Source organism: Mauremys mutica, chromosome 7, assembly GCF_020497125.1.
Source record: "Mauremys mutica isolate MM-2020 ecotype Southern chromosome 7, ASM2049712v1, whole genome shotgun sequence".
NCBI lineage: Eukaryota > Metazoa > Chordata > Testudines > Geoemydidae > Mauremys > Mauremys mutica.
In genome coordinates this window covers 33,366,166-33,379,035 of record NC_059078.1, presented here as the reverse complement: position 1 = coordinate 33,379,035, position 12,870 = coordinate 33,366,166, and the positions used below count along the sequence as shown (strand labels likewise).

The 12,870-nt window shown below is 60.9% G+C and overlaps 1 protein-coding gene across 4 annotated transcripts; it reads left to right on the top strand.

The window, feature by feature from the left end:
• Positions 1-261: 261 nt before the first annotated feature.
• B3GAT3 (beta-1,3-glucuronyltransferase 3) lies at positions 262-12,832 on the top strand. 4 transcript variants are annotated; one of them, XM_045025352.1, is made up of 6 exons: positions 262-280; positions 4,243-4,281; positions 4,947-5,124; positions 5,979-6,309; positions 11,566-11,856; positions 12,133-12,832. In XM_045025352.1, the coding sequence occupies exons 2-6, from the start codon at positions 4,260-4,262 to the stop codon at positions 12,229-12,231; spliced, it is 921 nt and encodes a 306-aa protein (XP_044881287.1). In that variant the 5' UTR covers positions 262-280; positions 4,243-4,259; the 3' UTR covers positions 12,232-12,832. The 4 variants fall into 4 exon arrangements, with proteins under 4 accessions (XP_044881287.1, XP_044881285.1, XP_044881286.1 ...); XM_045025350.1 differs by having other exon boundaries at positions 267-403; positions 4,184-4,281; XM_045025351.1 differs by lacking the exon at positions 262-280 and adding an exon at positions 309-403.
• The last annotated feature ends 38 nt before the right edge of the window (positions 12,833-12,870 follow it).

Sequence of the window (12,870 nt, the reverse complement as noted above, 5' to 3'; positions counted from 1 at the left end):
GCTACTCCTGGGACTGGCAGGTCGGGACCCTTCTGTCACTGCTCCGGGGCCGGCAAAGGCCAGAGCCGCCGGCCATTCTCGCTGGCTGGGCGGTGCCTGTTCCCCTCCCGCGTGGGGCCCGATCCAATCGGGGGAGAGGGACGCGGGGCCGGTGATTGGCCGGGACTTAGAACCCAGGAGTCCGGGCTCCTGCAATAGGGGCCGGAAGTGGGGGAGCTGCCGAAGGGCTCGGACCGGAAGTGAGTTGCAGGGGGCGGAGGACTAGAGACCTACAGGGCAGGTGCTGAGTGTGATCCGGAGCAGAGAGGGGGCCGGACCGGAAGTGCCGGGGCCGGGTGCGGAGGAGGCTGCAGGGCGCTGAGACCCTCCGCTGACCCGCTCCCCAGCCCCCGGGGCCGGCGCGGTGAGTAACCAGCCGCGATCTCCGTGGCAACGGCAGCACGTCCCCTCCCCCGCGGCGCGGTCTCCATAGCAACGATGGGACGTTCCTGCTCCAGTGCTGCGATCTCCCCGGGACAGTGCCGTGTCCCCCGCCTCCCCCTCCCCATACTCCTGGTGCGATCTCCCCGGGACAGTGCCGTGTCCCCTGCCTCCCCCCCCATCCCTGTGCTGCGATCTCCCCGGGACAGTGCCGTGTCCCCTGCCTCCCCCCCCCATCCCTGTGATGCGATCTCCCCGGGACAGTGCCGTGTCCCCTGCCTCCCCCCCCATCCCTGTGCTGCGATCTCCCCGGGGCAGTGCCGTGTCCCCTGCCTCCCCCCCCCCCATCCCTGTGCTGCGATCTCCCCGGGACAGTGCCGTGTCCCCCGCCTCCCCCCCATCCCTGTGCTGCGATCTCCCCGGGACAGTGCCGTGTCCCCCGCCTCCCCCTCCCCATACTCCTGGTGCGATCTCCCCGGGACAGTGCCGTGTCCCCTGCCTCCCCCTCCCCATACTCCTGGTGCGATCTCCCCGGGACAGTGCCGTGTCCCCTGCCTCTCCCCCCATCCCTGTGCTGCGATCTCCCCGGGGCAGTGCCGTGTCCCCTGCCTCCCCCCCCCATCCCTGTGCTGCGATCTCCCCGGGACAGTGCCGTGTCCCCCGCCTCCCCCCCATCCCTGTGCTGCGATCTCCCCGGGGCAGTGCCGTGTCCCCTGCCTCCCCCCCATCCCTGTGCTGCGATCTCCCCGGGGCAGTGCCGTGTCCCCTGCCTCCCCCCCATCCCTGTGCTGCGATCTCCCCGGGGCAGTGCCGTGTCCCCTGCCTCCCCCCCCTCCCTGTGCTGCGATCTCCCCGGGACAGTGCCGTGTCCCCTGCCTCCCCCCCATCCCTGTGCTGCGATCTCCCCGGGGCAGTGCCGTGTCCCCCGCCTCCCCCCCATCCCTGTGCTGCGATCTCCCCGGGGCAGTGCCGTGTCCCCTGCCTCCCCCCCATCCCTGTGCTGCGATCTCCCCGGGGCAGTGCCGTGTCCCCTGCCTCCCCCCCATCCCTGTGCTGCGATCTCCCCGGGGCAGTGCCGTGTCCCCCGCCTCCCCCTCCCCATACTCCTGGTGCGATCTCCCCGGGGCAGTGCCGTGTCCCTTGCCTCCCCCCCCATCCCTGTGCTGCGATCTCCCCGGGACAGTGCCGTGTCCCCTGCCTCCCCCCCATCCCTGTGCTGCGATCTCCCCGGGACAGTGCCGTGTCCCCTGCCTCCCTCCCCCATCCCTGTGCTGCGATCTCCCCGGGACAGTGCCGTGTCCTCCGCCTCCCCTCCCCATCCCCGTGGTGCGATCTCCCCGGGACAGTGCCGTGTCCCCCGCCTCCCCTCCCCATCCCCGTGGTGCGATCTCCCCGGGACAGTGCCGTGTCCCCTGCCTCCCCCCCATCCCTGTGCTGCGATCTCCCCGGGTCAGTGCCGTGTCCCCCGCCTTCGCCCCCCCATCCCTGTGCTGCGATCTCCCCTGGACAGTGCCCTGTCCCCTGCCTCCCCCCCATCCCTGTGCTGTGATCTCCCCGGGACAGTGCCGTGTCCCCTGCCTCCCCCCCCAATCCCTGTGCTGCGATCTCCCCGGGACAGTGCCGTGTCCCCTGCCTCCCCCCCCATCCCTGTGCTGCGATCTCCCCGGGACAGTGCCGTCCCCTGCCTCCCCCCCCAATCCCTGTGGTGTGATCTCCCCGGGACAGTGCCGTGTCCCCTGCCTCCCCCCCATCCCTGTGCTGCGATCTCCCCGCGACAGTGCCGTGTCCCCTGCCTCCCCCCCATCCCTGTGCTGCGATCTCCCCGCGACAGTGCCGTGTCCCCTGCCTCCCCCCCCATCCCTGTGCTGCGATCTCCCCGCGACAGTGCCGTGTCCCCTGCCTCCCCCCCCATCCCTGTGCTGCGATCTCCCCGCGACAGTGCCGTGTCCCCTGCCTCCCCCCCCCATCCCTGTGCTGCGATCTCCCCGCGACAGTGCCGTGTCCCCTGCCTCCCCCCCCAATCCCTGTGGTGCGATCTCCCCGGGACAGTGCCGTGTCCTTTGCCTCCCCTCCCCATCCCCGTGCTGCAATCTCCCTGGGACAGTGCCGTGTCCCCTGCCTCCCCCCAATCCCTGTGCTGCGATCTCCCCGGGGCAGTGCCGTGTCCCCTGCCCCCCATCCCTGTGGTGTGATCTCCCCGGGACAATGCCATATCCCATGTCCAACCCCACATGTCTCCATGGTGCCATCTCCCGGGGACAGTGCCACATCTCCACCTCCCTGTCCCATCGTGCGATCTTCCCAGGGATGGGGCCACAACCTCCTGGCCTGAATCCACAGGTCTGGTTCTATGGCCCAAGCTTTGGAACTGCCTCTGTGAGGAAACCCCTGCAGCATGCCAGACCCAACTCTTCTTCCAGGATAAGCCATTTGGCTTCACCGCCTCCTAGGCTGGACCTCTGGTCCATCAGCACCTTGCTTCACACCATGAGCTCCATTCAGCCAGTCCAACTGGGATGGACCTCCTGAAGGAGACTTGTACAATCTTAGGGAGCAATGCCCCACCTCAGACATCTGCGGGGGCACTCAGCCAGCATTGTAAAATAGAAGGGTTTGTTAGTCCTTAGCACAGAGAACAGAAAGTTACCGCATGGTCCATCTTGGCCAGTCCACAGCCTTATTCTGACCCCTCTTTTGTCCCAGTTCAGGAGAGTCTCCAGCTTCCATCCACCTGGCCCATCCTCAGTCCTATGTTCCTGTTCCCCCACAAGCATGGCTAGCTTCCTGCGGAGCTGGGGGCGAGTCGTGGTCCTTAGTTGCTAGGTACCAAATATCTGGGCAATGGAGTGGCCATTGTCATCTTGAACTCTCCAGGGACATGGGCCCCACACCCCTGACAGCATCAGTCACACCTGGGTCTCTGCAGAGAGTAAACAACCTTTTCCCAGCACCTACTTAATCCAGCATGCAGGGGAAACTGAGTCATGCACACACTATTCATACAAAATATTACAGAAAATTCCCGCTCCATCACACCCCTGTTCACTCCGTCCCCGTGGCGTGATCTCCCCAGGGACAGTGCCATGTCCCTTCCCCACATCCCCGTGGCGCGATCTCCCCAGGGATGGTGGCACATCCCTCCCATTCCCATAGTGCAATCTCCCCAGGGATGGTGCCATATCCCCCCACTACATCCCCGTGGTGTCATCTCCCCAGAGATGGTGCCACGTCCCCCCCATCCCTGTGGCGCAATCTCCCAGGTACAATGCCACGTTTCCCCCCTCATCCCTGTGGCACAATCTCCCTGGGGATGGTGTCATGCTCTCCCCATCCACAGGGACAGTGGCACATCCCCCATCCTTCCCCCCCCATTCCCGGGGTGTGATTTCCCCAGGGATGGTGCCATGTCCCCCTTTCCTCCCAGTGGGCACAGTGGCCATGGTGGGGCTGAGATTTACATGGCTCCAAATCCTTATCCACTTCCTGCTGCATTGCCCAGCCTGAATTGAAGGCTCCTGTGAGGGCTGGGGGCCCAGTCGTGCCAGGGGCTACCAAGAGACATGGTAAGCCCTGCCTGGAAGCACTCCCAGTGGTTGCGGTGCAGGAGGTCCAGGGTGGCCATGGTACAGAGATGGGGACTGTGGTGCTAGAGGTGTGTGTCCATGTGCCCAGCATGTCCTGGATGTGCTCACCATAGCAGTTTGGGGTGGGGTGCTGCAGCAGGATACCCCCATAACCAGCCACTCCCTCCCCATCTCCCCAGGGGCCAGAGTGGTACCATGAAGGTGAAGCTGAAGAATGTGTTTGTCATTTACTTCCTAGTGTCGGTGATTGGGCTCATGTACGCGTTGCTGCAGCTGGGTGAGTGCTGGGCTGAGCGCAGCAGCTGCGGTGCTGGGGCTGAACTCAGAGCAGGTTCATGGGCCTGGACAGCGCTGTTGGGCCAGGAGCTATTCTCGATTCCCACCAGAGCACAGTGCCAGCAGTTACTGGCCCCTGAACATCCTCTCTCCTGGGGAGAGGGGAGCCTGTCTGGGTACCAGTGCCAGCCCCTGTCCTACTGGGTGCTAGCCCCTGCCCCAGGTCCACTGGGCATCTGCGTAAAGAGGTGCGGAGTGAGGGATTGGGCTGGAGGGAAGAGCATTGACCCTGTCTGAGGAAACTCGGGGAATCACAGGAGTACTCGAGGGTCAGAGAGTGGGTTAGGAGGGACCATGCTGCTTTGGGAGAAGGGATGGGAGCCTGGTTGCTCCCTGACCAGGGCTGGGTCCAGCTGGGGAAAAGTCCCCAGGGGAGAGGCTGGGAGCCACGCATCTCCCTGATGGGAATGGGTCTGGCTGGGAGCCCCGCTGCTCCCCAGTAGGGAGATGAGGAAGGGCTGGGAACACCGTTACTCAGTGGATTTCAAGTCAGGCAGGGAACACTCTGGGGACCAGGCAGTCTTCCCCTAGGGAGGGGTGGGCTAGCTGCGACCCAGAGGGTCTCCCTTCTCTGACCTGTCTGCCTCCTCTTCTGCCTGGCTCCAGGGCAGCCCTGCGACTGCTCCCAGCACCTGAGATCAGCCAGCGACCTCATGCATGGCAAGGACAAGAAGATCTCCCAGCTGCTGAGTGAGGTGAAGCGGCTGCAGGCACGAGGAAAGGGCCCAGAGCTGGAGGGACAGGCACTGCCCGTCATCTATGCCATCACACCCACCTATGCCAGGTGGGAGCTCCTGCTGGGGGGAGCTGGAGGGGGCTCAGCCATGCTGGGAATAGGCTGGGCTTGGGGAGATGGGGGGCTCTGCTGGGGATGGGAAGAGTCTCCATGTGCTAGGAACAGAAATGACTCCGGGGCTGGATTCAGCAGCCTGAAACCCAGCAGCAAGGAGAGCAGGCGCCTGCAGGTAGCAGGCTAGGGCCTGTGGCTCCCATGGAACCCGCCAGCAGGCTCTGCTGCAGTGTTAGCAGTCAGGGGGCTGAAAGGGGCCCTGCTCCCCCTGCCCAGCACCAGTCAGTGTTTATGGAAACACTCCAGTCACTCCCAAGCACCCAGGGAAGCAACCTCTGCAGAAGCTACTAAGCCATATTTCCCAGGATCTAACTGGCCTGCCTCCTCCCATCCTCGTCAGGTGAGATCATGAGTTTGGGTGTCCACACCCCCAGTTACTGTTGCCTTGCTGGGGTAAGACATGGCTGAGGGGAAGCTGGTATTAAACCCATTTGCGCCGGAGGAGCTGAGATTTCTCTAATGCCAAGCACTGGCAACTCCAGAAATGGATATTTCGATACCCAAGAGGTGCTCTTTGGAACCCGACTGCTTCATCTCCGTTGGGAAGAACAGTCTAACTCCACTGCGTGCTCCCCCTTGCCCACCCCAGTCTGCCTCATCACCACCCCTTTCCCTGAAGGCTGCTATATGTTCCTGGTTTCTCTCCCACCACCACCTTCTCCAGCTGGTGTGCTTCTCTCTGGCTTCTCCCCGTTTATTCCCGGCCAAGTTGGTACGTTCCTCTATTGTTTCTCCCTTCCCCCCAGGCTGAGCTGGTGCATCTCTCTGTTGGTTCTCCTCTCCCGCAGGCTGGTGCAGAAGGCTGAGCTGGTGCGCATCTCACAGACCTTCCTGCACGTGAAGAACTTCCACTGGATCGTGGTAGAGGACTCCCCAGTGAAGACCCAGCTGGTGTCGGAGCTGCTGGCCCAGAGCGGCCTGCGCTTCACCCATCTGCACACGGAGACGCCCAAGGAACACAAGCTCAGGGAGAGTGACCCCAACTGGCTGAAGCCCCGTGGTGTGGAGCAGCGTAACCTGGCCCTGCAGTGGCTGCGGGAGAACCGGGAGCTCAGTGAGGAGGGTGTGGTCTACTTCGCCGACGACGACAACACCTACAGCCTGCGCCTCTTCGATGAGGTGGGTGCTGTGTGCTTCAGGGGGAAGGAGTGGGGCACTGGGACAGCGTAGGTGCAATGGGGGTGGTGGGGGCAGGTCACTGGAGGCAGGCTGCGGGTGCTGTGGAAGTGGGGGCAGCAGGTGTCACAGATCCACGTGATTGGTGCTATGGGCCCAGCTCTGGAACAGTCTCTAGGAGGTACCCCTTCAGTGTGCCAGCCCCCCATTCAGCTTCACTGCCTCCTGAACCTGTTCCTCAAGGCCTCCAGCACTCCTGCTTCACACCATGAGCTTCGTTCAGCGAGTCCAACTGAGACACCCCAATGGAGACTGGTGCACTCCCCAGGGATCAATGCAGCTCACCAAGCACTTCAGTGACACTCACAGTGTTAGTCCTCTGGAACACACCACAGGGAGTCCTTAGGTTAGAGCAGAGAACACACATCAAAGCACAGTCCAATCTGGTTAGCCCAGAGCCCAGCCAAGCTATAGTGAGCCCCTTGGTTCAAGCTGTCTCTGACCCTCAGTCTGATTCCTCAGACTCCCCGGTTGACTCTTGCTCTTCTCCCTCCTCTCACATCTCTTCAGTCTGGATCTGAGATCAGCCCCCATGTTGGGAGGCAGGGAAGTCTATAGTTTTCTGGGCCACTTGGTTGCCAGGTATCAATGTCCAGGCAATTGGATTTGCCATTGTCTTTTTACAGGCTTCGCTTCTATGGGGATTAAGGCCCAGACAGTTAGGTGACACCCACAGCTCTGTCTCGTAGCCAGCCCCAAGACCAAACAGTCCTGCCTCCCCCCCCCACCACCGGGTAACAATTTAGCATATAGGGGAAACTGAGGCACACACAAGCTTCATAAAAATATTACCAAAAATTCCCACTTTGTCACATCTCTTCCCTCTTTGAGACCAAGCTGAGCAGGGTCACTTAAACCAGTCACTTGGGGAAGTTTGAACCCACAAAAGTTATCCAGAGATACTACAGCATCTTCCCCTTCTCCTTAGTAGCTGTCCCACCAGGCACTCTCCAGATTCTTATAGCACAGTTGCCATTCAGTCCAACTTATAGTTTGAATACGCCGTTCTGAGCACTTTCCCATCCTCCCTTAGGTCTGGTCTGTTAGCTGGCACCAGCAAGGTGCAGCCCCATGCCCTTTTGTACCCCAAAACCTTGAGTTTGAAACTGGGCTGGGGTCCAGCCACTCCCTCGACCCCCTCATTGGCTGGAGAGTGAGGAGGGCAATGAGCCCCGGTCCTCCAAGTGTCAGCTTGGCTGCAGCTGGGGGTGTCCTTACCCTAGGTTGGGGTAGGAAGTGACTCCTGGATCATTTGGTCTTCGCCCAGCCATATCCCTGGGGCTGTGGTGTCCCACGGTCTGGTGAGGCCGGCATGCAGGGGGCTCCTTCACATTGGTGTGTCTCAACCCCAGCGCTGTGTGATGCAAGGAGCCCATCTCCCCACTTGGGGTCAGTCTGTTGCCTTCACCCCCAGGACAATCCTCTCATCCTCTGCTCCTGGTGGGCCGTGATTCAGGCTCTCTTGGCTAAGAGAATGCATGTGGTCAGGGCCACCCTCTGATCAGGTGTCTGTTACCAGAAGCGGCCTCTTCACTGGGGCTTCTCTCCCCCTGGCCAGGGCAAACCTGTTTGGTCATCCCTCTGCCCTGCCTGTGTCTGCCCACACTCAGCTGGGGTTTCAGATACCACAGGGCTCGGCTCTGCCTCTACTTTCCCAGCGAGGGCAGGCTGGGAGCTTGCTCCCTTGGTCACAGCATCAGACGTCAGGGAAGTTTCGCCTGAGCCAGTGTGACTCACATCTCCCGTGTGCAGCTGGCTGAGGCCGTTCCCCTGTCCCACTCAGATCTGGCTGTATGGTTACAGACTGAAAGGTGTCCTGAGCTAACAGCCATTCCTTTATGTTGCAAGCAAGGGGGGAAAACCCTCCTGCTCCCTGCCAGCCAAGCTATTTGCATTTTCACTGACACCTCCAGTCTGAGCCTGGCGGCTCGGGTGGGTCAAATCCTGGGCTGGTACAGAAACGGGCGGAATTTTGTCTTAAGGTGATACAGTCAGTCCCTAAAAGGATGTCAGAGCTGATATCCTGGAAACCAGCCACCCCGAGCCCTCCTGGGTCTGCACAGAGCCAGACAAAAGGAACCTTAACCCAGCTGACACAACCTTTCAGCATGTGATGGGTTGTACCACGTACTCTGACAAGGGCTCTCTGTCCCAGAATCTCTCTACCCCAGGAACATCTTCCCAGTAACCAGCACCTTCTGCTCCCACTGGGGATCCCATGAGTCTGAGCCCCGCAGATTACCACAGGACATGTGTACAGTGCCTGGATCAGGAGCCCATCTTTCACCACCCCCGGTGCCCCCGAGGAGCTGGCTGTGTGACTCACGCTCAGAGCCGGAGCTACAATGCGGCCTTCTTGGTTGGGCAGAGTGAAGTAGCAAACCTTATTTCATCAAGCCTTGGCCATAGTGCCCACTTCTGTCCTGTTTTCCTACAGATATTACATCTCACGTCTCAGAGGTCCCTTGAAAGACACCTTGCCCGCGTGGGTTTACCCGAGTTTTGCTCCTGGGGTGCCTCCTCTGGTTCCCTTTCCCAGGACCCATGCTTAGCCCAGTTCTCTTTGGGTCTCTCTTCATATCCAGACCTACTGTCCACAAACTCATTGGCCAACTGACCTGTGCTATGCAGATCCTTCAGTTCCCTGTGCACTAGCCACATTTTAAGCTCGTGAGGACAGCTCTCATAGAGTTCCTCCAATCCGCCCATGTTAAACCAATCCTCCCGTGTAGTGTCCCTGCACTCTTACCTGACTTGTGGAGATATTCTCCCATCAGGGTGGTGGTTTCCATGTAGTTCACACTCTGGGTCTTTTGCGCACCCCAAAACCTCACTATAAGCCCCAGATGTCAATTCAAACGTAAGCCATAGAGCCTTTCTGAGCTGTTCAGAGACCCCAGGGTCAGCTCCATCCATGTGGCTGAATGCCTCTATAGCGGTGGGCCTGAGTAAGGGGTGAAACAGCGGAGCCACTCTGCAGGGTCAACCTGGTTCAAATCACAAGCCTTTTCAAAGGCAGTGAGACAGGCATCAGTATCCCCACTCCGTAAACTGGGGCAACAATTTGGGATCTACGTTCCCTGTGGAATCAGCATCTTTCCCCACTTGTCCCTCGTCTTCTCCATATCTGGTTCCTGCTTTCACTCCTTCTCCGAGTTCTTCCGCTGTTCTTCCTCCTTGGAAGCCGAGAGGGAACAATCTACTAGCACCTTCACTCTCAGTGCCAAATCCCACCACTTCAGATCTATCAATGGGGAACCAGGTCGCGAAGACCACTGCTGTACGGGGATGCCCTGTTGCTACTCTCACACCCTCTTGGAACCCTGCTTGGATATGGAACCTGCTTCTTGGAGTGGTCATCCTTCTCCAGCCGTGCAGCTGCACCTTGTTGAGCTTCCCAATGCTTAACCCTTTTGCCTGCACACGTTTGCATTGCCTGTCTTAGGGAGCTGGTTACAGACCAATTTTTTGCTGTTTCCTTTAACTATCCTTGTTTTACTGCTGCAAGTCATTTATTACAAAATGCTACCAGTGCATTCAGCATCCCACCCCTGCCACCACCTCTCATGGATCCACAAGATCGGTGATACGGTCTCAGTTTGGGAAGATTCTCTAGCAGGAGCCCCTTCAGTGTGTCAGACCCCCTGGAGGCCGTGTAAGACACATGGCTTCACCGCCTCGTGAAACTGGACCTCTAGGCCTCCGGCACACCTGCTTCACATTGTGAGCTCCATTCAGCGAGTCCAACTGAGACAGACCCCCAGTGGAGACTGGTACACTCCCCAAGGATTAATGCACCTCGCTAAGCTGGCAGTGACACTCGCACAGTGATGTCAAAACACTTGGGTTTATTAGTCCTCTGGAACACACCATAGGGAGTCCTTAGGTTAGCACAGAGAACAGACGTAAAGCATGGTCCAATCTGGTTAGCCCAGGGCCCAGCCAAGCTGAAGTGAGCTCCTTGGTTCAAGCTCTCACTGACCCTCCGTCTGATCTCCTCTGTCAGACTCCAGGTGAGAGCCCCGGCTGCCTCAGCCACCCATTCTTGCCCCTCCACCCCTGCTCACATCTCTCTAGTCCTTGGAGCTCAACCTGAGGGAATGTTGCTCAGCCCCCCTGCTGAGGGGCGGGGAAGTCTATAGCTTTCTGGGTCATTGATTGCTAGGGAGCAATGACCAGACAACTGGATTTGTCTGGTGTCTTTTGAGGTGTTCCACTAGTAAGGGGATTGAGACCCAGACAGGCGACACCCTCACCTCTGTCTCCAGCCTGCCCCGAGAGCAAACAGTGTCGTCCCCCCCCCCCCCCTACACACACACACACACTGGGTAACAATGCACCGTACAGGTGAAATGGAGACACTTAGATGTGGCATAAAAATATTACAAAAAATCCCCACTTTGTCACAGCAGGGCGCTGGAGGCAGGGGGTGGGGTGATGGGAGGGGCGGCAGGGCGCTGGAGGCATGGGGGTGGGGTGATGGGGAAGGGGGTGGGCCGCAGGGTGCTGGATGCTGGGGAGGGCGGCAGCATGCTGGAGGCAGGGGCTGGGGTGACGGGGAAGGGAGTGGGCGGCAGGGGGTGGGGTGATGGGAAGGGAGTGGGCGGCAGGGCACTGAAGGCAGGGGGTGGGGTGACGGGAACGGAGTGGGCGGCAGGGCGCTGGAGGCAGGGGGTGGGGTGACGGGAACGGAGTGGGCGGCAGAGCGCTGGAGGCAGGGGCTGGGGTGACAAGGAAGGGAGTGGGCGGCAGGGCACTGGAGGCAGCGGGTGGGGTGACGGGAACGGAGTGGGCAGCAGGGCGCTGGAGGCAGGGGGTGGGGTGACGGGAACGGAGTGGGCGGCAGGGCGCTGGAGGCAGGGGCTGGGGTGACAAGGAAGGGAGTGGGCGGCAGGGCACTGGAGGCAGCGGGTGGGGTGACAGAAACGGAGTGGGCGGCAGAGCGCTGGAGGCAGGGGCTGGGGTGACAAGGAAGGGAGTGGGCGGCAGGGCACTGGAGGCAGCGGGTGGGGTGACGGGAAGGGAGTGGGCGGCAGGACGCTGGAGGCAGGGGCTGGGGTGACAAGGAAGGGAGTGGGCGGCAGGGCGCTGGAGGCAGGGGGTGGGAGATTGGGGTTGGGGGAGCAGGGAGGCATTTGTCTCGTCTCCCCAATGTGGGGGTCTCTTTCTGCTGCTGACACCCCTCTCTCTCCCCCACAGATCCGCTCCACCAAGCGTGTCTCAGTCTGGCCCGTGGGGCTCGTGGGTGGCCTGCGCTTCGAGCGCCCTCTGGTGGAGAAGGGCAGGGTGGTGAGCTTCTACACAGCCTGGAAGCCCAACCGGCCCTTCCCCATGGACATGGCCGGCTTCGCTATTGCTCTGCAACTGCTGCTGGCCAATCGCGAGGCCCGGTTCGACTTGCTGGCTGAGCGTGGCTACCTGGAGAGCAGCCTGCTGCAGTCACTGGTCTCCATCGAAGAGCTGGAGCCTCGAGCTGACAACTGCACCAAGGTGAGGAGGGGGACTGGGAGCCAGGACTCCTGGGTTTTATCCGTGGTGCTGGGACTGCAGTGGGTCGAGTGGGTGAGGGCAGGGGATCAGGACTCCTGGGTTCTATCCATGGTGCTGGGAGTGGGGAATGTGAAATTTTGCCTCTAAGCAGGATGGTCCCAGCTGTCTTCAGTTCCCCAGCTGTGCTGACTGGCTGGGGGTGCTGGTTGAGGGAGGGGCACGGTCTGGGGGGGATCTCTCTGGACCCCACCTTTGTCCTGTACTTCTCCATTGCAGGTTCTGGTCTGGCACACACGGTCGGAGAAGCCCAAAATGAAGCAGGAGGAGCTGCTGCAGAAGCAGGGCCTGGGCTCTGACCCAAGCATCGAGGTGTGAGTGGCACCTGGAGAACCGGTACATGGAGGCCCATGTGGGGAGCTGGCCCAGAGCCCAGGACAGGATCAGGGCTGCTGCCAGAGCAATGGACTTGGGGACTGAACGCCCCAGACTGCTTTATTTATTGTGACATGCAGGGGCCCTGCCCTCAGCCCCCACCCCACTGGCAGAGCAGCCTTTATCCCAGCATCTCCCGTGCTGCTGCTCCCTGCTGAGGGAGCCCCCCGCAGCCCAACATCCTCAGTTCCTGCTGCCTGGAAGTCAGACCCTGCCCCCAGAGAGGCAGCTGCTCCAGGATTTGTTCACAGTGAGCCCCTCCAGGACCCGTTCCCCCTGCCCAGCAGCTCAGTGTGCAGATCTAGGGGGCTCTAGCCCCTCTGCATGGTGCCTGAGGATGGCGGCTCTGGTCCTGCCCTGCTGGGCAGGGCTCCTAAGGGTGGTGAAGCTGTGAGAGAGTGTGACACAATGTTCCTCCCCCCACCCACCCCACTGGATCCCCTCCCCAGCTCCAGGGAGCCCTGTGTGTCCATGTTGTGTGCGTGGCTGTTGCATGAACGTGGTGGCTGTTACAGCAATAAGCATGTTATATCCTCAATAAAGCGCCTACCCCCCATTACCCCTGTTGTCTCTCTGCCCCTC